The sequence below is a fragment of the Bos javanicus genome, chromosome 28 (genome assembly GCF_032452875.1).
Source record: "Bos javanicus breed banteng chromosome 28, ARS-OSU_banteng_1.0, whole genome shotgun sequence".
Classification (NCBI taxonomy): Eukaryota; Metazoa; Chordata; class Mammalia; order Artiodactyla; family Bovidae; genus Bos; species Bos javanicus.
Genome location: NC_083895.1, coordinates 20,672,428 through 20,699,067, shown reverse-complemented (window position 1 = coordinate 20,699,067; position 26,640 = coordinate 20,672,428). Strand labels below are relative to the sequence as shown.

At 41.3% G+C, this 26,640-nt stretch overlaps 1 protein-coding gene across 5 annotated transcripts in view; it reads right to left on the bottom strand.

Annotated features, from left to right (window-relative positions):
• Positions 1 to 26,640, bottom strand: part of NRBF2 (nuclear receptor binding factor 2) — a 280,817-nt gene that overhangs the window by 5,899 nt on the left and 248,278 nt on the right. For 3 of the 5 annotated variants that reach the window (XM_061405095.1, XM_061405096.1, XM_061405099.1), the window contains one exon: positions 1,660 to 1,744. In XM_061405095.1, coding sequence (XP_061261079.1) covers positions 1,660 to 1,744 — 85 coding nt within the window. Of the gene's footprint in view, positions 1 to 1,659; positions 1,745 to 23,012; positions 23,296 to 26,640 lie in introns of those variants that run through there. The other 2 variants (XM_061405098.1, XM_061405097.1) reach the window with 2 other exon arrangements.

The following is a 26,640-nucleotide window of genomic DNA, read 5'->3' as shown; positions in this document are numbered from 1 at the left end:
GGATTAAGTAACCACACTTAAAGTTGTACCTCCAAAATTAGAGCTAATGAAATCCAACAAACTGCCTTTATCCTTCCACCCCTGAGAAAGTCACAGAATTTAGATAAAAAGAAAGGGGGAGAGGTGTTTAAAGCCCAGCATTAATTTTAAGTCTTCCAATGAAGACAGGAATATAGACTAGGAATGAAAGAAACTTCCCTCCCAAGCAGGAAGGGAAGATCCCACGTGCTGCTGAGCACCTAAGCCTGCAAGCCACAACGACTGAGCCCAGGTTGAGCATGCAGGTACTGAAGCCCGTGTGCCTTCGACCCCGTGCTCTGCGACAGGAGAAGCCGCCACCACGAGAAGCTGGGGCACCGCAACAAGGACCCAGGACAGCCAAAAATAAAATTAATAAATAAACCTTAAAAAAAACACGTTTATACCTTTTATATACTCAGAATATCCTACCAATCAGAGACACTGCTTTGGGAAAGCAAGTGTTCTCCTTTCTTGATGCAAGTAATCCTTCGTTCTCTGGGGGAAAAAAAGAATATTCTACCAATCAACACACAATCCATGCTGTGAGGCATGGCCAAGTAGTGATAATAATAAATTAAAAACCACAAAGATTTATGGGATACATACAATGTGCTCAGCCCTACAGCTGAAGGATACACTTCAGTGGCAAAACTAACTTCAAAAGTAAGGCTTGAAATTTTGTCTCAAAATTACTGACTTGTAGGCAAAAATCACTGACATAGAAGGACTTTTCTAAACCAGTCTCCACTGTACTGTCTATATTTCAGCAGTAAGGCAACATAGGAGAAGATTCTGCTGGGAAAAAACAGGACACTGATTATGTCACTGACCTCAGGGAAAGGAGTGCCTTTCTCCAGCAGGAAGACTACAGGGCCCGCTCAAAGAACGGTGGCCACGCCGATTCTGGATGTACCACTCCCACTCCTAAGCTTTTAGGCTTGTTACTCGGCTAACAGAAACCAGTCTGTACAAAACAGACCCTGGAGAGCTATTTCTGAGTTCAACATACACTAACTTTTATGACTGGGATAAAATAAGGTGTTTGAAAGGAATCCAGTAATTCTAAATGTCACACCTAAAAGGTCATCAGCGGCATGATACTATAGGCATGAATGTATAGATGAAACATTCAGAAGGGAAGCTAAAGAAAAACCACAGGAAAGGGTTTTGATGTGTTTTCCATTATCAGCACCTTAGGAAACAGAAACTCAGTGAAAATTAATTGGCTGGAATTAAATTAGTTATTAATTCCAGAACCCAAAATGGCTAAATATTTGAAATCCAAACTCCTCTATAACAACTAAGATGAACCAACAGACACTTACTGCAATCACTTCTGTCTCTGGGGAATCTTCCGGCTCAGAAAGTCGTGTCCAGGAATCATTTACCAATAAGGCATATCCAATTTCCATGACTTAGAAAGACCAGGCTAAGAGGAGCTGGAAAATCTAACACACTCACTTGAAAAATATTCCAAGCTGTGTTACAGTGGGTCGGGGGTCAGTGTGGCACATATGCAGGGCAATAACACATCACTACTCCTGTGACTTTCATCCTAAATACTGTGTTGAGAGAGAACTGGAAAACAGAAACTGCCCAGCAGTTTCAAACTCGGTACTACTTAAAAAGAATACTCACCTGCAGCCTTTTTGTGACAAGAAATAGCCTCTTCGTATTTCCCTGCAGCTAACAAACGATCTGCTCGTCTGCTCTGTTGATGGGCCTAGAAGACAAACATTCCTGAGTTCTTTACTTTAAAAAAAAAAAAAACAACAACTTTTAAGACAGTGATGCTGTTTGTTGCCACATGTGCCAAACCATTACAACTCTATCTGAAACTGGGAAAATCTAATGTGTAGTATCTGAAAGGCCTGGTAACTTCTTTCAACTCTACTAATAAACTATCAAGGTTAATACCAGGCACTAACTCCTTCAAGGTGCTCACATTCATCAGAGATTAACCAAGAGTTAAAATCAGATTGTTACTCAAAACGTATACTTGTTTTTTAACTCATTCTTCCTTTTCAACATTAAAGTTACTATTTACATTTTAAAGATAAAAAATTCATACATTATACAGTTGAGGAATTAATGATACCAATATTCAATGTTATGGTGGCTATTTTTTCAGGTACAACTCACCTAAACAACAAACTCAGAAGTACTGAACGCATACAGTTTAACTAAGTAGTCACTTGTCTCCTTTCATCTGTGTTACATTTAAGAATTATTACAATTCTGTGAAATGTGTTTCATCTCTTACAAAAGGAGCTCCCTAGACTCATAGCAGTCACATATCTTACATTAAGTTATATAGTTAGCAGGCAAGGAGAAAGAAATGGAAGTCTTCCAACTAGGCTAATGTCTTCCTCACCAACAAACTCACAGATAATTTAACAAAGCTAGTCAAAGTGAAAAAAGCACTATACACGTATGTTCATAGCAGCATTATTCACAGTAGTCAAAAAGAGGAAGTAACCTAAGCACCAATAGAAAAATGAACAAAATGTGGTATATATGTACAGTGTGAAATCAGCCTGAAGACAGTGGAAGCTGACCCATGCTGTAACATGGATGAACTTTAAGGACTTTAAGCTAATAATGAAATATAACATGAGCCACTTAAAAGAAAAATACTGTATGATCCCACTTATGAGGTACCTGTGCTCAGTCTTTCAGTCATGTCTTGACTCTTTGGGACCCCATGGACTGTAGCCCACCAGGCTCCTCTGTCCATGGGATTCTCCAGGCAAGAGTACTGGAGTGGGCTGCCATGCCCTTCTCCAGGGATCCTCCGGCCCAGGGATTGAACCCTCATTTCCTGTGTCGCCAGGCTGATTCTTTACCACTGAGATATCTCAGAAGCCCAGAGACATATCTAAAGTAGTCAAATTCATAAAACCTGAAAGTAGAATGGTGGATGCCAGAGACCGGGGGAAAGAAAGGTGGGACGTTCTCATTCAATGGGTGTAGTTTCATTTTTACAAGATGAAAAAGTTCTGGACATCTGCTGCACAAAAATGTGAATATTCTTAACACTACTTAACTACATTTAAAAATTATAGACGGCAAATATGGGAGATCCCTGATGGTCTAGTGGTTAGGAATAAATGCTTTCACTCCCATGGCCCAGGTTCAATCCCTGGTCAGGGAACTGAGATCTCAAAAGCCACACAGTATAGTCAAAAATTTTTGTAATTAAAAAAAATCAAGAGATGGAAAATTGTATGTTCTCTGTGCTTTACCCTTAGTGTTTTTAACAGCAAAAATCAAATCTGTGTTAGGTGTAAAATGATTCACCTTGAATGCTTTTCAAAAAATGTGCCACTGATGCCTCATAAAAACATTTCAGAGGATCACTTTTGTAACTGAGATTAGAAATATTCTGAGCATGCTTACAAATCATGCTCAGTGGAAAACAGGTGAAGACAAAAGCAGGGCACAGCACACTTCTAGCAATGCATGCTGTCTACATTTCTCCTGTTTCTATTTTAGTAAGGAAGAAGTAACACTTAGAAACAAGATTATTCATCCAATTTTTTCAGAGGCTTCTTACTCTTCAAACAGTAAACAAACTTTTTCTCTAAGTTTTAATTCTTTCCTAAAAAAGGCGGGTGGGGGGGGGACAAGAAATGACTAGGGGCTGAAAATAATTTCAACCATGCAGGCTTGGACTGAAGAAAAAACACATGTTCTGAACACAGGAATATTAGATAGTATCCAGAAATGATAGAGATCTTTGGGAAGAGAATGTACATGATGAAGAAAACTAAGTTACAACATGATTTCTCCAAGAAATGTATTCTGAGTATAGCTAAAACAAGTGACACTCCGGTTCTAGGTAGGGGGGGAAATGAAAGAATCAGTACATGCCTTTACCTTTGTAGGCTTTGAAAGAAGCCCTCTAGAAGAGACAGTGTCCTCTGAAATCCAAAAGTACTTTCTAATCAGGATGGCACAGTGTAGGCAAAGCCCTACCAAGACCCTGAGGCACTGGCCCAAGTCCTCACGCTCCCACTAAAACCAGCCAAATTATCTGGGCTTTCAGGGTCTGCTTCCTCACTTGTAAAATGATGGAGTTAGATCACATCTGTGCTTCTCAAGTTTTAACTGAATCTGAATCCCTTGTGGAATACATGTAGACTCTTCTTCAGTAGGGCCTCAGATTCCACCAGTAAAGCTAGACCCACAGGTTCCCAGACGCACTTGAGAAGCAGGGATGAGATGCTCTCTGGGGTTACCTCATTCTAACGCTGTGTCATTCATTAGTTTCTGTCCAATGACATCAATCCCTTTCTACCTTGGACCATATTTATGAAGCTCCCTAGTTAAACTTCAAGTTTCACAATAAGAGAATATTTTTTCTTTCTCATATCCTTTTTCATTATGGTTTATTGCAGGATACTGAATACTTCCCTGTGTTATACAGTTGGTCCTTGTTGGTTATCTTCTTTATATACTAGAGGCCATGTCTGCTAATCCCAAGTTGCCCCCACCCCATTTCCCCTTTGCTAACCGTAAGTTTTCTGTGAGACTGTTTCCGTTTCACAGAAAAGTTTGTGTCATATTTTTTAATACCACATATAAGTGACCTCTTATGGTATTTCTCTTTCTCTAACTTACTTCACTTGTTATGATAACCTCCAGGCCCATCCATGTTGCTACAAATGGCATTATTTCATTTGTTTGTGGCTGAGTAATATTCCATGTGTATATATAACACCACCTTTATCCACTCACCTCTCCATGAACCTGTTTCCATGTGTGGGGTACTGTAACAGTGCTGCTATGAAAACAGGTGTGCATGTATCTTTTTAAATTGGAGTTGTGTCTGGATACACGCACAGGAGTGAGACGGCTGGATCATATGTATAGCTATTTTTAGTTTAAGGAACTCCAACACTGTTTTTCACAGCAGCTGTACCAACTTACATTCCCACCAACAGTGTAGAATTCCTTTTCCCACACTCTCTCCAGTATTTTTAATTTGTAGAATTTTTTTTAATGATGGTCATTCTGACTGATGTGAGGTGGTAACTCATTGTAGTTTTGATTTGAATTTCTCTAATAATTAGTAATGTTGAACATCTTTTCATGTGCCTACTGGCCATCTGTATATCTTCTTTGAAGAAATGTCTATTTGGGTCTTCTGCCTATTTGTAATTGAGTTGTTTGGTTTTTTGTTATGAGCTATTAGAATATTTTGGAAATTAAGCCCTTGTCAGTCACATAGCTTGCAAATATTTTCTCCCATTCTGTAGGCTTTTTGTTTATGGCTTCCTTTCCAATGCAAAGCTTGTAAATTTGATTAGGTCCCATTTGTTTATTTCTGCTTTTATTTCTATTGCCTTGGGAGACTACCCTAGGAAAACACTGCCATGATTTATGTCAGACAATGTTTTGCCTATGTTCTTTTCTAGGAGTTTAATGTTGTCAAGTGTTCAAGCCATTTTGAGTTTATTTCTGTCTATGGTATGAAATAAACTTTTTTTTTCATTTCAAAACCAGAGAAACCAAAAGTTCTCAAGTTGTAAGACCAGGACCTCATGGCTCTTCCAACTCCCCTAAAACTTCTCCATGTAAAATGCAATCTCTGATCACTCTGCCAATTCAGGAGTTACATCTCATTTTAAAACGCACACCTACTCTAGTTATCTGGCCCATGAGCAATCAAATTCCCTATTAAAATACAGGTCCTACACCAAATTCATGTTAGATACTCAGCAAATGCTGACTGTTGAGGTTTTCAAATCTCAGCTTGAGCATTTATTAGACACTGGAACTTGGCTTTCTTAACTTCCTGCCCAAGTTTTCTCATCTTTAAGATGAGAATGTTGTGAAAATTAAACGAGTTAAAAGACAAAAGGGACTTGCCTGGTGGTCCATAGTTTAAAATCTGCCTTCCAATGCAGGGGACGAGGGTTCCATCCCTAGTCAGGGAACCAAGATTCCACATGCCACGGGGCAACTAAGCCCACCCACTGCAACTTACTTACCCACACTCTAGAGCCCATATATCACAACTAGAAAGCCCACCCTCTGCAAGTACCAAGCCCGCGTGCCACAACTAGAGAGCAGCTGGCATGCTGCCACAGAGAGTCCATGCACCCCGATGAAGAGCCTGCGTGCCACAACTAAGACCCAACACAGTCAAATAAATATTGTTTTTAAAAAGAAGAATTTAAAAGCATCAGAGCTATCTACCACCATAAAATGTATAATGTGGTGGAAGAGACTAAACTGCATTCTCTTCAACTAAAGATACTGTACAAAACTTATTTTCATGTAGTTCTTATTTTTAAAACAATTTGTAAAGATCCTTCTTAAAGCAAAGATTATATGGTCATTTATTTATATCTGTTTTGTTATATACAGAACATTCTATCCGAAAGCAACAAAATACACATTCTTCAAGTGCTTAAAGAACATCCTCCAGGATAGATAATAGTGTTAGACCACAAAACAAGTCTTAATAAACCTAAAAAAGACTGAAAGCATTTCAAGGCATCTTTTCCAGCCACCACAGAAACTAATTACAAGAAGAAATAAATTACAAGAAGAAAACTGGAAAAACTGTGACTATGTGAAGATTAAATAGCATGCCACTGAACAATGACTAGGTCAAAGGAGAAATCAAAAGAGAAATAAAAAATACTTTGAGACAAATGAAAATGGAAATAAAACATACCAAAACTTATGAGATGCAGCAAAAGCAATTCTAAGAGGGAAGTTCATATGGATAAAAGCCTACCTTGCAGAACCAGAAAAATCTCCAATAATCTAACTTTACACCTCAAGGAACTAGGAGAAAAAAAAGAAAAAATGATGCCCAAGGTTAGTAGAAGAAAGGAAATAACGAAGATCAGAGCAGAAACAGACGAAATAAGAGATTTAAAAAAAAAAAAAACAGAAAAGATCAGTAAAACCAAGAGCTAGTTCTTTGAAAAGATTAACAAAATTGACAAACCTATAGCTATACTCAACAAGAATACTGAAGTGAAGAGCCGACTCATCGGAAAAGGCCCTGGTGCTGGCAAAGACTGAAGGCAGGAGGAGAAGGGGACGACAGAGGATGAGATGGTTGGATGGTACCACTGACTCAACGGACATGAGTTTGAGCAAACTCTGGGAGATGGTGAAGGACAGGAAAACCTGGCATGCTGCTGTCCATGGAGTCACGAAGAGTTGGACATGACTGAACAATAATACTCAATGAAGAAAAACGAGAAGATTCAAATAATATTTTAAAATGAGGGAATTTCCTGGTGGTCCAGTGGTTAGGACTCCCTGCTTTCACTGCTGTGGCCTGGATTCAATTCCTAGTTGGGGAACTAAGATCCCACAAGCCATATAATGTGGCCAACTCCCCCACCCCCGCTTCCCCAAACAAACAAAAAACAAAAATGAAAGATGTTACAACAGATAACACAGAAATACAAAGGATCATAAGAGACTATTATGAACAATTATCAATGTATGCCAACAAACTGGGCAACCTAGAAAAAATGGATGAATTCCTAGGGAAAAAAACTTTGGAAAAAAACCAGAAAACCTGAACAGACCAATAACAGGCATACCTCTAAGATATTTCAAGTTCAGTTCCAGGCCACTGCAATAAAGCAAATGCTGGAGTAAAACAAGTCACACAAATTTTTTGGTTTCCCAATGCATGTAAAAGTTATGTTTACACTACATGTGCGATAGCATTATGTCTTTAAAAAAAAAAAGCTTATTTCCTTAATTTAAATATAATACATTTAGAATAACAATGCCAATAAGACACAGGGTAGCCACAAACCTTCAACTTTTTTTTTTTTTTAAATCAGCAACATCTGCAAGTGCAATAAAGTGAAGCACAGTAAAATGAGGTAACCACAAACCTCACACAAAAAAACTCCAGGACCAGATGCCTTCACTGGTGAAGTCTACCAAAAATTCAAACAAGAATTAATACCAATCCTTCTCAAACTCTTCCAAAAAAATAGAAGAGTAGGGAATACTTCCATACTTATCTTACAAGCTAGCATTACCCTGATACCAAAACAGACACGGACACCAAAAGAAAAAAAAAAGCTAGAGACCAACATCCCTGATGAACAGATACAAAAATCCTTGGCAGAATGCTAGCAAATCAAGTGGGATTTATTCCAGGGATACAAGGATAGTTCAACAGATCAAATTTACCCCAAAATCAATGTGATGACACCTTAACAAAAGGAAGACTGAACATGATATGAGCATTTCAACAGGATAAAAAGCATCTGACAAAAATCAACACCCACTCATGATAAAAACTCTTAACAAAATGAATATAGAGAAAATATATCTCAACATTATAAAAACCATATATGACAGGCCCACGGCTAACATAATACTCAGCACTGAAAAGCTCAAAGCTTTTCCTCTAAGATCAGGAACAAGACGAAGATGTCCACTCCAGCTGCTTTTAGTCAGCACAGTATTGGAAGTCCCTCCTAGCCACAGCAATTAGAGAGTAAGACATCCAAATCAGGAAGAAGTAAAACTGTTCACTATTTAAGGATAACAAGATATTATATACCAAAAGCTCTAAAGATTCCACCCAAAAAACTCAGAATCAATGAATGTAGTACAAAGTTGTAAGATAAAAAATCAATATACAGGAACTTCCCTAGTGGGCCAGTGGCTAAGACTCCACACTCCCGATGCAGGGGGCCCAGGATGGAGCCCTGGTCAGGGAACTAGATCCCACACGCCGTGACTAAGAGTTCTCAGGCTGCAACCAAGATTCCGCATGCCGTAACTGAAGATCGAAAATCCCACATACCACAACTAAGACCTGGCACAATCAAATATTTCACAAAATCAATACACATATTTCTGTTGCATTTCTATACTCTAAAAACATATAAGAGAAATTAAGAAAACAATCCCATTTACAACTGCATCAAAAGCAGTAAGTACGTAGGAGTAAATTTAACCAAAGAGGTTAAAGATCTGTACCCAAAAACTATTAAGCCACTGATGAAATGGATTTAAAGAATAGTTAAAATGTCCATACTACAATACACAGATTCAGTGCAACCTGTCAAAATTCCAAGGGTACTTTTCACAGAAATCAAACAATCCTAACAGCTGCACAGAAATACAAAAACTCCCAAATACCAAAGCAATACAAAGAACAAAGCTGCAGGAATCAGGCTCTTTGATTTCAAACTATCTTACAAAGCTATGTGTGTGCTTAGTCGCTCAGTCATGTCCGACTGTTTACGACCTCGTGGACTGTAGCCCACCAGACTCCTCTGTCTATGGGGATTCTCCAGGCAAGAACACTGGAGTGAGTTGCCATGCCCTCCTCCAAGGGATCCTCCCAATCCAAGGACTGAACCCAGGTCTCCCACAATAAGGGCGGATTCTTTACTGTCTGAGCCAGCAGGAAAGCCCTACAAAGCTACAAGAGTCAAAACAGTATGGTAGCAGAAGACGACACAAAGACCAATGGAACAGGATAGCCTAGAAATAAATCCATGAATAAGTGTTCAATTAACAAATGTCAAATGAGCCAAGAATATACAACAGGGAAAGGACAGTTTCTTCAATATGATGTTGGGAAAACAGGATAGCCATGTGCTAAAGAATGCAATTGGACCACAATCTTACACAACACACACAAGTTAACTTAAAATGGATTACAAAAAACATAAGACCTGAAACCATAAAACTCCTCAAAGAAAACATAGGCAGAAAGCTCTTTGACATAATTATTGGTGGTGATAATTTATTAACTGACAGCAAAAGCAACAAAAGCCAAGAGTGGGACTACATCAAAGTAAAAAGCTTATGCACAGCAGAGGAAATCAAAATGAAAAGGCAACCTACCAAATGGGAGAAAATATTTGCAAATCACATATCTGATGAGGGGTTAGTATCCAAAATAACAAAGAATTCATACAATATAAAAATAAAAAGCAAAACAATCTGATTAAACCACAGCAATTTTCTCTTCGAGAAAATCAGAGATACCAAGGGAACATTTCATGCCAAGATGGGCACAACAAAGAAAAGAAATGGTATGGACCTAACAGAAGCAGAAGCTATTAAGAAGAGGTGGCAAGAATACACAGAAGAACTTTACAAAAAAGATCATAATGACTCAGATAACCACAATGGTGTGATCACTCACCTAGAGCCAGACATCCTGGAATGTGAAGTCAAGTGGGCCTTAGGAAGCATTTGTATGAATAAAGCTAGTGGAGGTGATGGAATTCCAGTTGAGCTCTTTCAAATCCTAAAAGATGCTGCTGTTTGATGATGCTAGCACTCAAAATGCCAGCAAATTTGGAAAACTCAGCAGTGGCCACAGGACTGGAAAAGGTCAGGTTTCATTCCAATTCCAAAGAAAGGCAACGCCAAAGGATGTTCAAACTACCACACAATTGCACTCATCTCACATGCTAGCAAAGTAACGCTCAAAATTCTCCAAGCCAGGCTTCAACAGTAAGTGAACTGTGAACTTTCAGATGTTCAAGGTGGATTTAGAAAAGGCATAGTAACTAGAGATCAAATTGCCAACATCCACTGGATCATCGGAAAAGCAAGAGAATTCCAGAAAAACATCTACTTCTCCTTTATTGATTATGCTTAAGTCTTTGACTGTGTGGATCACAACAACCTGTGGAAAATTCTTCAAAAGTAGGGAATGACAGAACAACTTACCTGCCTGAGAAATCTGTATGCAGGTCAAGAAGCAACAGATAGAACTGGACCATGGAACAACAGACTGGTTCCAAATCGGGAAAGGAGTACATCAGGGCTGTATATTGTCACCCTGCTTATTTAACTTATATGCAGAGTACATCATGAGAAATGCTGGGCTGTACGAAGCACAAGCTGGAATCAAGATTGCCGGGAGAAATATCAATAACCTCAGATATGCAAATGATACCACCATTACGGCAGAAAGTGAAGAACTAAAGAGCCTCTTGATGAAAGTGAAAGAGGAGAATGAAAAAGTTGGCTTCAAACTCCACATTCGGAAAACTAAGATCATGGCATCTGGTCCCATCAATTCATGGCAAAAAGATGGGGAAAACAGTGACAGACTTTATTTTGGGGGGCTCCAAAATCACTGCAGATGGTGACTGCAGCCATGAAATTAAAAGACCCTTGCTCTTTGGAAGAAAAGCTATGACCAACCTAGACAGCATATCAAAAAGTAGACGCGTTACTTTGCCAACAAAGGTCCGTCTAGTCAAAGCTACGGTTTTTCCAGTGGTCATGTATGGATGTAAGAGTGGGACTATAAAGAAAGCTGAGCACCAAAGAATTGATGCTTTTGAACTGTGGTGTTGGAGAAGACTCTTCTCTTACTGGAGAAGATCCAACCAGTCCATCCTAAAGGAAACCAGTCCTGAATATTCACTGGAAGGACTGATGCTGAAGCTGAAACTCCAATACTTTGGCCACTAATGCAAAGAACTCACTCCTTGGTAAGACCCTGATGCTGGGAAAGATTGAAGGTGGGAGAAGGGGATGACAAAGGATGATACCGTTGGATGGCATCACAGACTCAATGGACATGAGTTTGAGTAAGCTCCGGGAGTTGGTGATGGACAGGGAACCCTGCCGTGCTGCAGTCCATGGGGTTGCAAAAGTCAGACACAACTGAGCTACTGAACTGAAACCACAGGCAGAGAATCTCAGTAGACATTTTTGTTTTTTGTTTTTCAGAAAAATACCCAGAAGTGGAACTGCAAGATAGTATGGTAATTCTACTTTTAATTGTTCAAGGGACCTTTTTCCACAGTGGCTGCACCAATGTATGAATACAGTCCCACCAACAGTGCACACGGGTTCCCTTTTCTCCAATTCTGGCCAACACTTGTTACTTCCTATCTTTTAGAGAGTCACCTTTCCAACAGGGAGGATTTCCCCTATGGCTCAGACAGTAAAAAATCTTGCAATGCGCAAGACCTGGGTTCAGTCCCTGGTTTGGGAAGATCCACTGGAGAAGGGAACAGCTACCCGATCCAGTATTCTGGCCTAGAGAATTCCATGGACAGAGGAGCCTGGTAGGCTACAGTCCATGGGGTCGCAAGACTCAAGACATGACTTGGCAACTAAACCACGACAATCCTAACAGGTGAGAGACGATATCTTGTTGCGGTTTTGATTTATTTGCATTTCCCTTATTAGTGATGTTGAACATCTTTTCGTGTACCAGTTGGCCATTCGTATGTCTTCTTTGGAAAAATGTCTATTCAAATCCTCTGCCTGTTGTTTAATCAGATTTTTTTTTGTTTTTTTTTTTTTTTTTTGCTATTTTGGATACTAACTCCTTATCATATATAATTTGCAAATATTTTCTCTCATTTGGTAGGTTGCCTTTTCATTTTGCTACTGTGCATAAGTTTTTTAGTTTGATGTAGCCCCAAAGGATTATACTTTCTTGATACTCTTTGTTGCTTCAGTTCTTATTTTCTTTGCTTTTCTATCAGCAAGTGTGGTAAGCTGCTTATATGGCTCCCAATGACTCCTTTCTCCTGGGATTCACAACCTTATATAATCTTCCCTCCTCAAATGTGGGTTGGATCTAGTGATTTACATCTCAGAAACAGAATACAATCAAGGTGATGGAGGGTCACTTCCATGGTTAGGTAACAAAAGATCGTCACTTACATCTTGGTAGCACTTTCTCCCTTGCTTACTTTAGTGCAGCCAACAATCCTGCTGTTCACTGCCCCAAGGAAACACTCACCTGGAAGGGCATGAGGTGGTCTGCCAACAGCCAGCAAGGAACTGAAGTCCTCAATCCAAAACCCCTCAAGGAATGAAATCTTGCCCTCAACCCTGTGAGTGAACTTAGAAGCAGTTCAGGAGAGCCTTCAAATGATACCACACCCCTAGCTAACCCTCACCTTGACTGTAGCCTTGTAAAAGACCCTGAAGCAGAGAACCCAGCTAAGTCATGCCTTTATCCCCGACACACAGAAACTGTGGGGAAACAAATGTGTGTTAAGCTGCTAAATTTCAGGATAACTTATCTCAGTAGGTAACTGTGGTTCAACTGGTAAAGAATCCGCCTGCAATGCAGGAGACCTGTGTTCAATTCCTAGGTTGGGAAGATCTCCTGGAGAAGGGAAAGGCTACCCACTCCAGAATCCTGGAGAATTCCACGGACTCTATAGTCCATGGGGTCACAAAGAGTCGGAAACGACAGTGACTTTCACTTAAGTATTCATTTAAGGTAACTAATATTTTAATAGTATGGTATCTGTCTTTTGTAAGCTGCCTCAAACTTTATTTGGAAATAGATGTTTAAATATGGAAAGCTAGCCAATACCTACATGGCTGGGATATTCTGTCACTGAATATTGGGAGTATTAGCTTTGTGATACCACAATCTCATATTAAAATACTTTCTGGCACTTAGGGTTTACAATACACTGATTTAATTTTGAGAATCCTGTGGAAATTCTCATGGAAATTTGTACCTCTGATCCAGATAGGATGGAATAGCTGGCATTGGTTTACCCTCCAATTGTAAACAACTACAAAACTGGGTGAAGTATAAGGAAACAACAGTTTACAGATGGCGGAGAAAAAAAGTAACAGGATACATTTTCAAGAAATGGGAAATGTAAAAGGTGAAACCTGCATTCCCCTTGGGATTCTGAGTGCATTTTCCAAAAGAGAGTACAGGAAAATAAAGCCCAAGAAGGCAGTATCTCATTGGCCAAAGTTCAGTCACTCAGTTGTGTCCAACTCTGTGACCCCTTGAACAGCAGCATGCCAGGATTCCCTGTCCTTCACTATCTCCACGAGTTTGCTCAAACTCATGTGCACTGAGTCGGTGATACCATCCAACCATCTCCTCCTCTGTTGCCCTTGATCCTGCCCTTGATCTCTCCCAGCATCAGGGTCTTTTCCAATGAGTAGGCTCTTCACTTCAATGAGTAGGCTCTTCACATCGGGTGGCCGAAGTACTGGAGCTTCAGCCTCAGCACCAGTCCTTCCGACGAATATTCAGGGTTGATTTCCTTTAGGATTTTGATCTCCTTGCTCTCCAAGGGACTCTTAAGAGTCTTCTCAAGCACCACAATTCGAAGCCATCAATTCCTCGGCGCTCAGCCTTCTATAATATGGTTCAACTCTCACATCCATATGTGACTACTGGAAAAACGATAGCTTTGACTATCTGACCTTTGTTGGCAAAGTGATATCTCTACTTTTTAATATGCTGTCTAGATTTGTCATAGCTTTTCTTCCAAGGAGCATGCGTCTTTTAATTTTCATGGCTGCAGTCACTACCTGCAGTGATTTTGGAGCCCAAGAAAATGAAATCCGACACTGTTTCCACTTTTCCCCATCTATTTGCCATGAAGTGATGGGACCAGATGCCATGATCTTTGTTTTTTGAATGTTGAGTTTTAAGCCAGCTTTTTCACTCTCTTTCACTTTCATCAAGAGGCTCTTTAGTTCCTCTTTGTTTTCTGCCATAATGGCGGTGTCATCTGCAAATCTGAGGTTATTGATATTTCTCCCAGCAATCTTGATTCCAGCTTGTGCTTCAACCCAGTGCAGCATTTCGCATGATGTACTCTGCATATAATTCAAATAAGCAGGTGACAATATACAGCCTTGACGTACTCCTTTCCCAATTTGTAACCAGTTGGTTGTTCCATGTCTAGTTCTAACTGTTGCTTCCTGCCTGCATGAAGGTGTCTCAGGAGGCAGGTAAGGTGGTCTGGTATTCCCATCTTTTCCACAGTTCGTTGTGACCCACACAGTCAAAGGCTTTAGCATAATCAATGAAGCAGAAGTAGATGTTTTCTGGAATTCCTTTGCTTTTTCTATGGTCCAACCGATGTTGGCAATTTGATTTCTGGTTCCTCAGCCTTTTCTAAATCTAGCTTGTATATCTGTAAGTTCTCAGTTCACCTACTGTTGAAGCCAAGCTTGAAGGATTAAGGAGACAGAAACTGGAAGGAAAAGCTAGATTTTGAGGAGTGCAGGGTTAGAGGGAAGTGCAATGAAGACACCCTACAAGTATACATCAAAGACTCTCTCAGATGCTTAGCTAACATCCAAGCTGTACGTGAACAGGACCCAACTCCAGGAAGCTGAGCAGAAATTCTTAGCAAAGAATTCAGAAGCCACACAATGTTGGGGAGATAGGTTGCAGTTTGGGTCGAGAGAAAGTATTACCTTTGGTGAACACTTGGGACTCTGAGTTGAGACCTCAAAAGTTCAGCCCTGTGAGTAAGGACCACACTTTAGGCATCATGGGTAAAACTGAAACAGACCCACAGTGGTAAAACCTAAAATCAAGCCTGGACTGAATCAAGATGATCCACTAGCATTTTAATTGTCAGCCAGAAGAACAAGCTATTAACAACATTCTTTGGAGGAAAATAACAAATTCAGAATCTCCATAACACATCATCCATAATGTGTAATATACAATAAAGTTACCTGCACATCAAGCAGGAAAATGGCACTAACAATAAACAGAAGACAAGAGAAACAGAACCAGAGATTACCCAGGTATTGGAATAGCAAGGAACTCTATGCTTAAGATGCTAAAGAAAACAGCGAAAGAGAACACAACAGACGAAAACTACAGAATGGGATAAAAGTTCTGTAAGAACAGGGACTTCGTCAAATCTTTGATGTCCAGATTACCTGATAAGACAGTGACTGCTCACGTGTTTGATGGGTCAATGAACAGTTAGTCGGATGGAAGGACGAGAGAGGTTATGTTGAGGGTTGGTGACAAAACCAAAGATTCTGAAATGCCAAGCAAGCATTAATGTATTTCATAGAAAATACCAAAATAAAACTTTGCATCAAAATCTAAAATAAACAACTATACATATGTATATACACCTATACTGAGCACAAGAAAACCAGGCAGTGGTGCATTTACTTCATTCACTATTTCATCCATCCAATCTTGAGGACATTTTAACCAGCAGTTTCCTACTCCCTCCTGGGTAAAAATGAAAGCACAATATCACAAAATGTTCTAAAGCCTTTATAAAAAGTAAAACAGCTTTAGATGTAGTAACGTCTTACTACATGCATGTGTGCTCGGTCGTGTCCAATGCTTTTGTGACCCCATGGAGCCCACCTACTTTTGCGACCCCACCTAGCCCACCAGGTTCCTCTGTCCATGGGATTATCCTCACAGGAATACTAGAGTGGGTTGCTATTTCCTGTTTCAGAGGATCTTCCCAACTCAGGGATCGAACTCACATCTCCGATGGCTCCTGCACTGGCAGGCAGGTTCTTTACCACTGAGCCACCCGGAAAGCCCCCTTATTCCATGTGCCCTGTACCAATTCCTCCCACCCCCACCCTGTGAACTGTTCTTCCTATACAATCAATATGATCCCCATGGAACTTGCTGTATTTATAAATTACCTCATCCCCTAGACATCCAAAGAAACCATTCCAGCGTACTTTCAAACTTAGGACCAGAGGGTACATCAAGAAAGTTTTAATTGGTTATAACTAGCCAGGTGGAAAATGCAGATTTGGAATCTGGAGAGAGAAGTAAAGCAATAAAGTCTGATGAGGCAGAGTAGAAAAACCTGATTATCTTAAGAGTCCCTGGTCCTGTAAGTTCTTAGACTCACCTGCATTGTAGTCTTGCCCTTCCTGCACCTTTCTCCTGCAGGTTTCTCTTTTTTTGGAAGGGGAGAGGGGAGGCATGCCGCATGGCATGCAGGATTTTAGTTCCCCAACCAGGTACTGAATCCGTGCACTATCCAGTGGAAGCTGTCTTAACACCTAGACCTTCAGGTGCCTTAAACCCACCTTTTGATTTCAATAAATTATCCCTTTTGATTTAAGCTAATTTGAAATGGATTTCCATCACCTGTGACCAACAAAAATCCTAACTACAGCTAGATTACCAAGTGACTGCCCTCACCAAGAACTACATGCTAACTGCCTTAAAACTACAGGTTCATACTGTGTTCTTTCCCAAAGGAAAAAAAAGTATCACTTTCTATTAAACTTCCATTTATTTATTTGTGTCCTTTGGGAAAACTGTATATAAATATGAAAAGAAAAGGAATACCATTACCAAACACAATAAACTGGCAGAGGAAAATCTAATGTACTCTTGAACCTTGCGGTAGTGTCCTCAATGGACAGCAAAGGAGAAAAGTCATTGACTCTCCATTTCCAAATCAATTTACTATGAGTCTACTGTGATGCTTCTAAAGTAGCATCCCCTAACTGTAAGGACTACACCGACTGTGTAACTAATATAATGAACTGTACTTAGGATAACCGCTCAACTGTTAGAGAGGTCCAGGAAGACATTTTTGATTTTAAGTCAATTTCTCCCACAGGCAGTCTGCTGCATCTCTTTGCTTCCTCAAGATTTCAGTTTACCTTGCCCCCCACGCCCACCCCTTTTTTAATAACTGCCATCATCTGCTGTGAAGACAAATTACAGGATGAAAACCAACAGTGGGTCCTGGAATCAATCTGTGGGTCACAACCAGCATTTAAAAGACTCTAATAGTAAATATTAGAGTGCATCATATGTAACACTATACAGACTCAGCTGGTAAAGAATCCGCCTGCAACGCAGGAGACCTCAGTTCAATTCCTGGGTCAGGAAGATCCCCTGGAAAAGGGGATAGGCTACCCATTCCAGTATTCTTGGACTTACCTGGTAGCTCAGACAATAAAAGAATCCACCTGCAATGCAGAAGACCTGGGTTTAATCCCTGGGCTGGGAAGATCCCCTGAAGGAGGGCATGGCAACACACTCCAGTACTCTTGCCTGGAGAATCCCCACTGACAGAAGAGCCTAGAGGGCTACAGTCCATGGGGTTGCAACGAGTTGGACACAACTGAGACTAGAACAACAGAGTATATAATATACAATACTATATACACATACACAGCATTGTTTGTTTTTTACATTTTTGTCTTACTTGGGGTTAAATTTATGAATATCCCTGCACTTTGCACAATTCTAAGAGACACATCCATAAGGAACCAAGCTCCGAAGTAATATACACCTAGGGATGCGTGTACTGTCATTAAGTAAAAATTTCTTATTGTGGATCACAGTTAAAACAAATGGGCAAACATGATCTAATAGAAAGATGAGATACTTTACTTAGAATCTTGCTTTCAAATCCAACTATCACCACTTACTCTGCAGTTCCAAGATTTCATCTGTAAAAATGTTAAATATCTCATACAGCTACTGAGAAAACAAAATAATAGTATTTGTAAGTGCCTGCTGCCAACCCCAGGCCTCTGTAATTACTGGCTAAGTCTTAGTGCTCTACTGCCATCCCTCAGAGTGCTTCCACCAAGCTTAGCCTAGCCTGTGCCAAGATGAAATTTTCCTTGATATTTTTCAGGGCCAAATTTTATTTTTATTGTCAATATAATTAACATGGAGTAGTTACAAAGACCCCACATGTACAAGGCCATCCTTTGGACCATCAGATCAGATCAGATCAGTTCAGTCGCTCAGTCGTGTCCGACTCTTTGCGACCCCATGAATCACAGCACGCCAGGCCTCCCTGTCCATCACCACCTCCCGGAGTTCACTGAGACTCACGTCCATCGAGTCAGTGATGCCATCCAGCCATCTCATCCTCTGTCGTGCCCTTCTCCTCTTGCCCCCAATCCCTCCCAGCATCAGAGTCTTTTCCAATGAGTCAACTCTTCGCATGAGGTGGCCAAAGTACTGGAGTTTCAGCTTCAGTTAAATGATATTTGTCGGTCAGTCGCCTGGTCATGTCCGACTCTTGAGACCCCATGGACTGCAGCACGCCAGGCCTCCCTGTCCATCACCAACTCCCAGAGTTTACCCAAACTCATGTCCATCGAGTCAGTGATGCCATCCAGCCATCTCATCCTCTGTTGTCCCCTTCTCCTCCTGCCCCCAATCCCTCCCAGCATCAGAGTCTTTTCCAATGAGTCAACTCTTCACATGAGGTGGCCAAAGTACTGGAGTTTCAGCTTTAGCATCATTCCTTCCAAAGAAATCCCAGGGCTGATCTCCTTCAGAATGGACTGGTTGGATCTCCTTGCAGTCCAGGGGACTCTCAAGAGTCTTCTCCAACATCACAGTTCAAAAGCATCAATTCTTCAGCGCTCAGCCTTCTTCACAGTCCAACTCTCACATCCATACATGACCACAGGAAAAACCATAGCCTTGACTAGGCGAACCTTTGTTGGCAAGGTAATGTCTCTCTTTATTTAGATGAGAAGAGTTGAGTACTCTAAAGAGCAGTTCAGCTTCTCAACAAACATATTCTCAGCACTCTTAAAAGGGCCAAACACAAAGAACACAATTGTGGTCACAGAGTCACATGGACTCTGTCCTTAGAGTTTGCAGAGTAGGTAAGCAAAGCATGAGCAACACAGCCATATGTAAATTAAAGTCTGACATCATTCCCAAATAGACCGAAAACAAAGAACTAGCAATTATCTCACCTAAGTTTTGACATTCGCTACTAGCACTTGCATCACCAAAATTAAGTGTAAGGAAAGAAATGCCTAAATATACACTAAGTAATTTTATAAGTTACAATTTTCCATATTGAAAATTGATGGAAAAAAAAAACTTATTCAGAGCCCAAAGACTAGTTATTCCCCCCTACCAAGGTAAATACAATTCATCCTATTTTCCTTCTGACCAACTTCAAACACCAGAACATTAGAACACAGTATTCGTACTATATATTAAAATGACGATTTCAAGCTGGTCTCTTCCATATCTTAAAAATCACTGTGAGGAAATAAGTACAAATTCATACTGCAAATCTAACATAAAGGAAGAAATACTAAAGCAGAGGAGGGCTTCCCAGGTGGCGCCAGTGGTAAAGAACCCGCTTGCCAATGTAGGAGACATAAAGACCTGGGATTGATCCCTGGGTTGGGAAAGTCCCATAGAGAAGGGCATGGCAACCTACTCCAGTATTCTTCCTGCCTAGAGAATCCCAGGGACAGCGGAGCTCGGTGGTCCATAGCGTCAGACACGACTAAAGCGACTTAGCACCATGCACTAGAGCAAAGCCACTAGATACTGACAAAGAATCCGTAATTCAATATAGATAAGGGCCATATGGAAATGAATGTTTTAAGTATATTAAGACAGAAAAATTACTAGAAAGAAGTCATGATATCAACATAAGGTAGCTCCATAATGTACTTGAGTCACTAATCTACTTAATTTGTCTAGGCTTATTTATCTGTAAAGCTGGGAAGCAATTCTTACTTAATTTCAAGGATGCTCTGAGGACATATGATTATAAATCTAGGTACTGTAATAAGTCCTTATGCAATCAACTTGGAACACACTATGATGTCATTAGAAAAAGCTTGTATAGACTAATGGGATGCTCAAAGGCACTCAAAATTATAGCATTGACAAGTATTTCTCATGTTGAGTCTGCTGGATACTAGAATGAATATTGGCTGGCATAAAAGAATGTGATTGTCTTAAAAAAAAAATTCAGACTTCTAATGAAAATACTAATTTGAAAAGATACATGCAACCCAATGCTCAGAGCAGCATTATTTACAATTGCCAAGATACAGAAGCCACCAACATACCCATCAACAAATGAATAGAAAAGGGTGCGATGTATGTGTATATGTATATATAGATATGTATAACAACACATACACACCACACACACACAGACACAAATAACGGAATACTACTCAGCCATAAAAAAGAATGAGATGTTGCCATTTGCAACAACATGGACGGACTTGGAGGTATAAGTGAAATGAGTCAGGCGGAGAAAGACAAACACTGTATGACATCACTTACATGTGAAATCTAAAGGAAAAAAATGAATGTATGAATATATTCAATAACAAAAACACAGACTTGGATACAGAAGACACACTAGTGGTTACCTGTAGGGAGAAGGAAGGAGGATAGGGCAAGACAGGATAGGGAACTAAGGGGTACAAACTACACATAAAACATATAAGCTACAAGGATATAGTACAACAGAAAATGAAAAAAATCTGTCTTTTAAAACTGAGTGACAACAAATTCAGAGGCCAGACACTAATACTTAGCACAGTTAAAATGATTCAAGTAAATGTTAATTTGTTCTATTGTTCTCTTCCATTAAACAGCTAGACCTAAAACTTAAATCTTTCAAATCTCAAATGGCTTAAGAATTCAAGATGCCAAATTTCTGATACTTGTCCACATAAATTGTATGGTTGGATTATGGATTTATGCTAGACTCCTAAGACTACTCAAAATTGTCTTCTATAAAAAGGTAATACCACTGGCAAGTCAACTAATTTTTCCTAAACTGGTGATTCTGCTGCTCCATCTAAACTGTCATCCAGTTTCAGTCTTTTCATAAGCTACCACACACTAGTGGGGCATTTGGCTGGGGTTATGCTGAAGCAAGCAGCCAAATAAAGTGAAGTTAACTGGAACTGAACCAATGGTCATTTTGCAAGGACACTTGAACTTTGAAGCACTTTGTGAACTGCTGGTTATTTCTAATAATAATTAGAAATAATTATTCTGTGAAACTTCCTGTGAAGTTTCAGTACTGAGCCATCCATTATATTTCACTGCCAAGTATATGTCACCTTAAAACCAAGAAGAGTGCAAGACATTTCCCTGGTTTAAAAAAAAAAAAAAAAAATCACAAATCTAGTCTGGTTCTTTTAAAGTGTAAACAACTCTTGCCAATGGGGGCAGGGCTCAACAATCAAACTGGAAAGCACTTCTCATAGCAGCTAACCTAGCACCAGCCACCTGGGAACCATAGCTTTAGGTCCTAGAATCTTAAACTTTTTAAGCTCAAATCCAAGTGAGATTTTTAAATTAAGAGTTTTGGTCTGATTATTGTAATAACTAACTCTTACACTTCATTACATACCAGGTACTGTTCTAGGCTCCTCACTTCTATTTACTCTCTTAATCCTCATAACAAACCACAAAGAGTGAGATCAACTAATTTGCCCAAGGTCATACAGTTATTAAGCAACAGAGTCAGAATTCAAATCCAAGCAGTTTAGGTCCAGAATCTATACTCTTAATCCACCAGGCTGTACTGCTTCTCTACAGAATGGTTTGATTCCAGCCCAGAGCTCTCCCACCACACGTGTTCTCAGGGTTCCAACGTGAGAAACTAATAATTTTCCATACGTTCTTTTTTCCAAACCCACTATCATAGCTGAATTGAAAAAAGTTACCTTGTCTGTTTACAACTTTAAGTAATCTAACTTTTGTATCCAAAATAGACACCCTCTCTGGAAAACCAAAGGATACAGTGGCCAGGCGGAAAAAAACTCGTGTTTCTTGTTTTAAAATCGCTACACCTGAGGTGCATAAAAACATAATAATGAGCTATTAATGCTTTTTCTGAGAAAGGTAAACATCTACCATACTTTCATGATACCTAGTGATGAAACTAAGCTAAAAACAGGCACAGCCCTGTCTTTTCTCTCCAGCTGTCTCTAATTTAGTTGAGAAAGGAAAGTCTCAGTTTATGCATGTGAACACAGGTGAGAAATGGGTGAAGGGAAACGGGGGTGAGAGGTTATGATTTCTCCACAGTGGGGACGCTCAGACTTCAGACCCTGTGTTGGAAGTTAGAACCAGTATTATACACCATTTCTGCCCCAGCCGGCTTCAGTGTCTCTCCAGGCTGCAAAGAGGTGGTTACGTGGCGCTTGGAGGCATTTCCTCCGGTCTGGAGAGGTGGCAGCCCTCGTTGGTGGGAGCCCCTCATCCAGGGCCCTGGGGTAGGGGGCGCCTGAAGGCGGCGGGAACAGGAGGCAGGAGCTTCCCGGGGATCCCCGAGGGGCCCTCTGCGGTTGCTTGGCTGGAGCCGCTGTAGGGCCAAGCCTGTCTGCGCCCCCCAGATTTTAGGATCACCCGCGCCACACCAGCTTCCCGGCCTCCAGTCAGCTGCACGCCGAGACGGGGTCCTGAGGCAAAGGTGCCCGAGAGCCGACGCAACCCTCTGTGGGGCACTCACCAGGTTGAGGGGTCCTTCCATTACTTCCATAGACCCCGGGGTAAGCGGCGGCCTGAGGAAGGGGAGCGACGGAGCCCGGGCACATGGAGGGGAACAGCTGGAGAGCGCGAACGCAGCGGCGGCGACTGTGGCCCCACTCCGCGCCCCCAGAGCCAGCAGCGGGCGCAGAAGGAGCAACAACCCCACCACTTCCTCCTCCGGCGCCGCGTCGCGGGCCCGCCTCCTACGCCACGGCCACGCACGCGTCAAGACGTCACACGCAGCTGGTTCAAGGTGGGAGTGAGGACAGGGAGTGGGTGGGGCTCAAGGAAGGCGGGGCACGGACAGACTTTCTCGCGGTCCGTCTTTACTCTCGCGAGAAGCATAGCTTCTGCTGCTTGAAGCCTCAAACGTCACCTGCAGAGGTACAGCCGTGTAGGATTTTAAGTGGCCCACTTCTGCTATCGGTCTCTCCTACGTCCTTCCAGCGTAACTTCTCACAAATTTATTCAGTATTGCCAGATCCTCCCTTGCTCTCAGGCTCCGGGCTTTGTTGTTGCACCTGATTTTTTTCCCCCCACAGAAATGAGATTTGAGCAATGGTGGCTCAGCGGTAAAGTATTTGCCTGCACTGCAGGAGCCACCAGACCAGGGACAGAACACGGGTTTGACCCCTGGGTCGTGAAGATCTCCTGGAGAAAGGCATGCAACCCACTCCAGTATTCTTGCCTGGAAAGTCCCATGGACAGAGGAGCCTCGTGGGCTACAGTCCATGGGGTCGCAAGAGTCGGACACGACTTAGCCACTTAGCACGCACTGGCTTAGACTCTGTTGGAGGAAGACAAACGATTCAGGGTTGTGCCCTCAAGTTGCTAACAAATCAATAAGAAAATAATATGGGTCTCAAGTAACTACATACCATATATACCATAACCATATACCATTCATTCAACAATTATGTGTCAGACCACTACAGTGAGTTCTTTCTGTTCAGAAATTCACTGGTAAAATAATGTGATTTATGCTGTAAAGGAAACCGTTGTGATAGAGGCACCATGAATTCTGCAACTTAAATCCTTTCAAAAGCCTTCTGAGCTTGGGAATTAACCTGGTGGTCCAGTAGTTAGGACTCCAGGCTTTCCCTGTGGAGGGCACAGGTTCTGTCCCTGGTCTTTTAGCTAAGATCTTACAACCTCATGGCAAAAAAAAAAAACCCTTGTGAGCTTGGGAGAGGACATCAGCTTGGCCTATAGGTTGATCGCAGCCTTATGATATCTTGAGCAGAGGACCCATCAAAGCCGTTTCTGAATTCCTGATCCATGGAATTTATGAGGTAATAAATATGTGTTGCTTTAAGCCACCAAGTTTGTGGTAATTTATTATCAGGCCAGGAAAACTATTAAGACCCCTGAATGCTTGCTAAGTCACTTCAGTCATGTCCAACTCTTTGCAACCCTGTGGATCATAGCCTGCCAGGCTCCTCTATACATGGGATTCTCTAGGCAAGAACACTGGAGTGGGTTGCCAGTGCCCTCCTCCAGGAGATCTTCCAGACCCACAGATTGAACCTGCATCTCTTGTGTCTCCTGCAGTGGCAGGTGTTTTTTATTTTTTTTTTACCACTAGCACCACCTGGGAAGCCCATTAAGACCCCTGCTGCTGCTGCTGCTAAGTCCCTTCAGTCGTGTCCGACTCTGTGTGACCCCATAGACGGCAGCCCGCTACACGGTGGTAAAATCCACAGGCAGAGCTTTCTTGTTTTTATTTTTGTTTTTCTGGCCATGCCATCCGGCCTGCAGGGGCAGGGGGTGGTCCCTGGAGAAAGTGAACCAGGCTTCATTTTCTTAACCCGAGAGAAACCATTTTTGGCTGGAACCAGGAGCCTGCCCCAGGACTGCTCTATTGTTTCTTGACTTCTCCTTTTTTCCTACATTCCCTCCCTTTCCTGTTCATCGGCCTGTTAGAATGTGCCGTTTGGAACCCAGGGAAGGTTGAGGAGGCTGAAAGAAGCTTATTTCCTGCAAACAAGAAACACGGAAAGGATTTGTACCCAGCAGGTACAAACAGGGTCCTGCTCTGTTTATACAAGAGTAGTGAGAAAGTGTAAAAATATATCTTTTCCTACACATAAGATAAAAATTTAAGTAAAACAATGGCTAAACTTCAGAGAAAGCCAGTTTGCTGGCACAGTTACCACATAAGTGGGTAACACTCCTGTACTAATTAGGTATAAGGACTCATCTTCTTCCTTTGTCATTCCTTGATATGAAAGGAACTGCCAAATCATTCCCCCATTTCCAACTGTGTCATAAGCAAAGGGGGAAGACTGCCTTTAAGTGGAAACAACCTGTAGTTTTAAAACTGACCATGCTATGCAATGGGAGAAGGAAATGGCAACCCACTCCAGTATTCTTGCCTGGAGAATTTCATGGACAGAGGAGCCTGGCGGGCTACAGTCCATGGGGTCACAAAGAGTTGGACAAGATGAAGTGACTAACGCTACACTATGGTATGGAACAGAGGGTAAGTTGATTCATCTGCTTCTTGAAGGTTTAAATTTTTCTTAAAACTTTATCCCCATTTCCCAATAGCAATGGTTTAACCTTGTTAAACACTGGTTTAACACTGCAGGTTTCCAAGCATTTATATGTATAAGTGGGCACTCATTCAGTTCCAACCGATTCAAATTAGCGGCTTACCCAATGTCATAAAATTAGTAAATAGCCAAGTTCGTTTTTGAATCTAGGTCTGTCTGGCCATAAGCCCAGTACTCTTTCCACTACGAGCAGCTAAATATCTTCTGGAGTGACATCCTGAGTTGGTAATGGCAGAAATAGACTCTTAGGGTAACCCACTGTAATTACATAGGTTATTTTAGGTTTTCCTAAGTTCACAGTCCTGAGTACCAAGAGATTCGAGCTAAAAAGAGAGTTGCTATTGTTAGTGGCTCTATTCTCTGGGGCAGTTGCCAGGAACTATTCACCAACCAGACTGGGCAGGAATAGCCCATGTGAGGGAGAGGCAGGGTGGCCACGAGATTGCAGTTTCTAACCCCCTGGACTCTGAGCCAAGCTGTCCAGTTGCTTCAGCCTGAGCCAAGATGAAGAGAGCCAAGTTAGGCAGGAGTCAGGCATTCTATTCAACAAAGTTCGACAGAGGGAAGGCCAAGGAAAGTAGAATTTCAGTGCAGGTTTCTTACCAGTAAGCTGACACTAGGGAAAAGTCTGTCGAATAAAGGCAGAAAAGCAATGATTTAACCAGTTCTGCATTAGACGTTTCTCAAATAAGGGAGCAGAAGAGAATTCTCCAGAATGCCCAATGTCCTTGAACCATGCATCTGCTGGTACACCACTAGGACTGCCTTAATTCTATCTGTAAAAAATAATTCACCTGTTGATCTGTGCTGGGTCAGACACAAAAGAAACAGTTTTCATATATATTTTATTCTCAGATTTGTCAGAACACTGAGGCCTCTATAATCAAAGCTCTTGAGACATTATATTCACCATCTCCGATTACAGAGACCTCAAATTTCCAGCTCTACCCCCTTGCTTTGATGCTCAGATGCAAAATCCTGGTCTATCTGGATTTTGTTTCAAACAGAATAGCCACATACTGAGAAAGAGTCAAAAGAATCGTGAGCTATTAG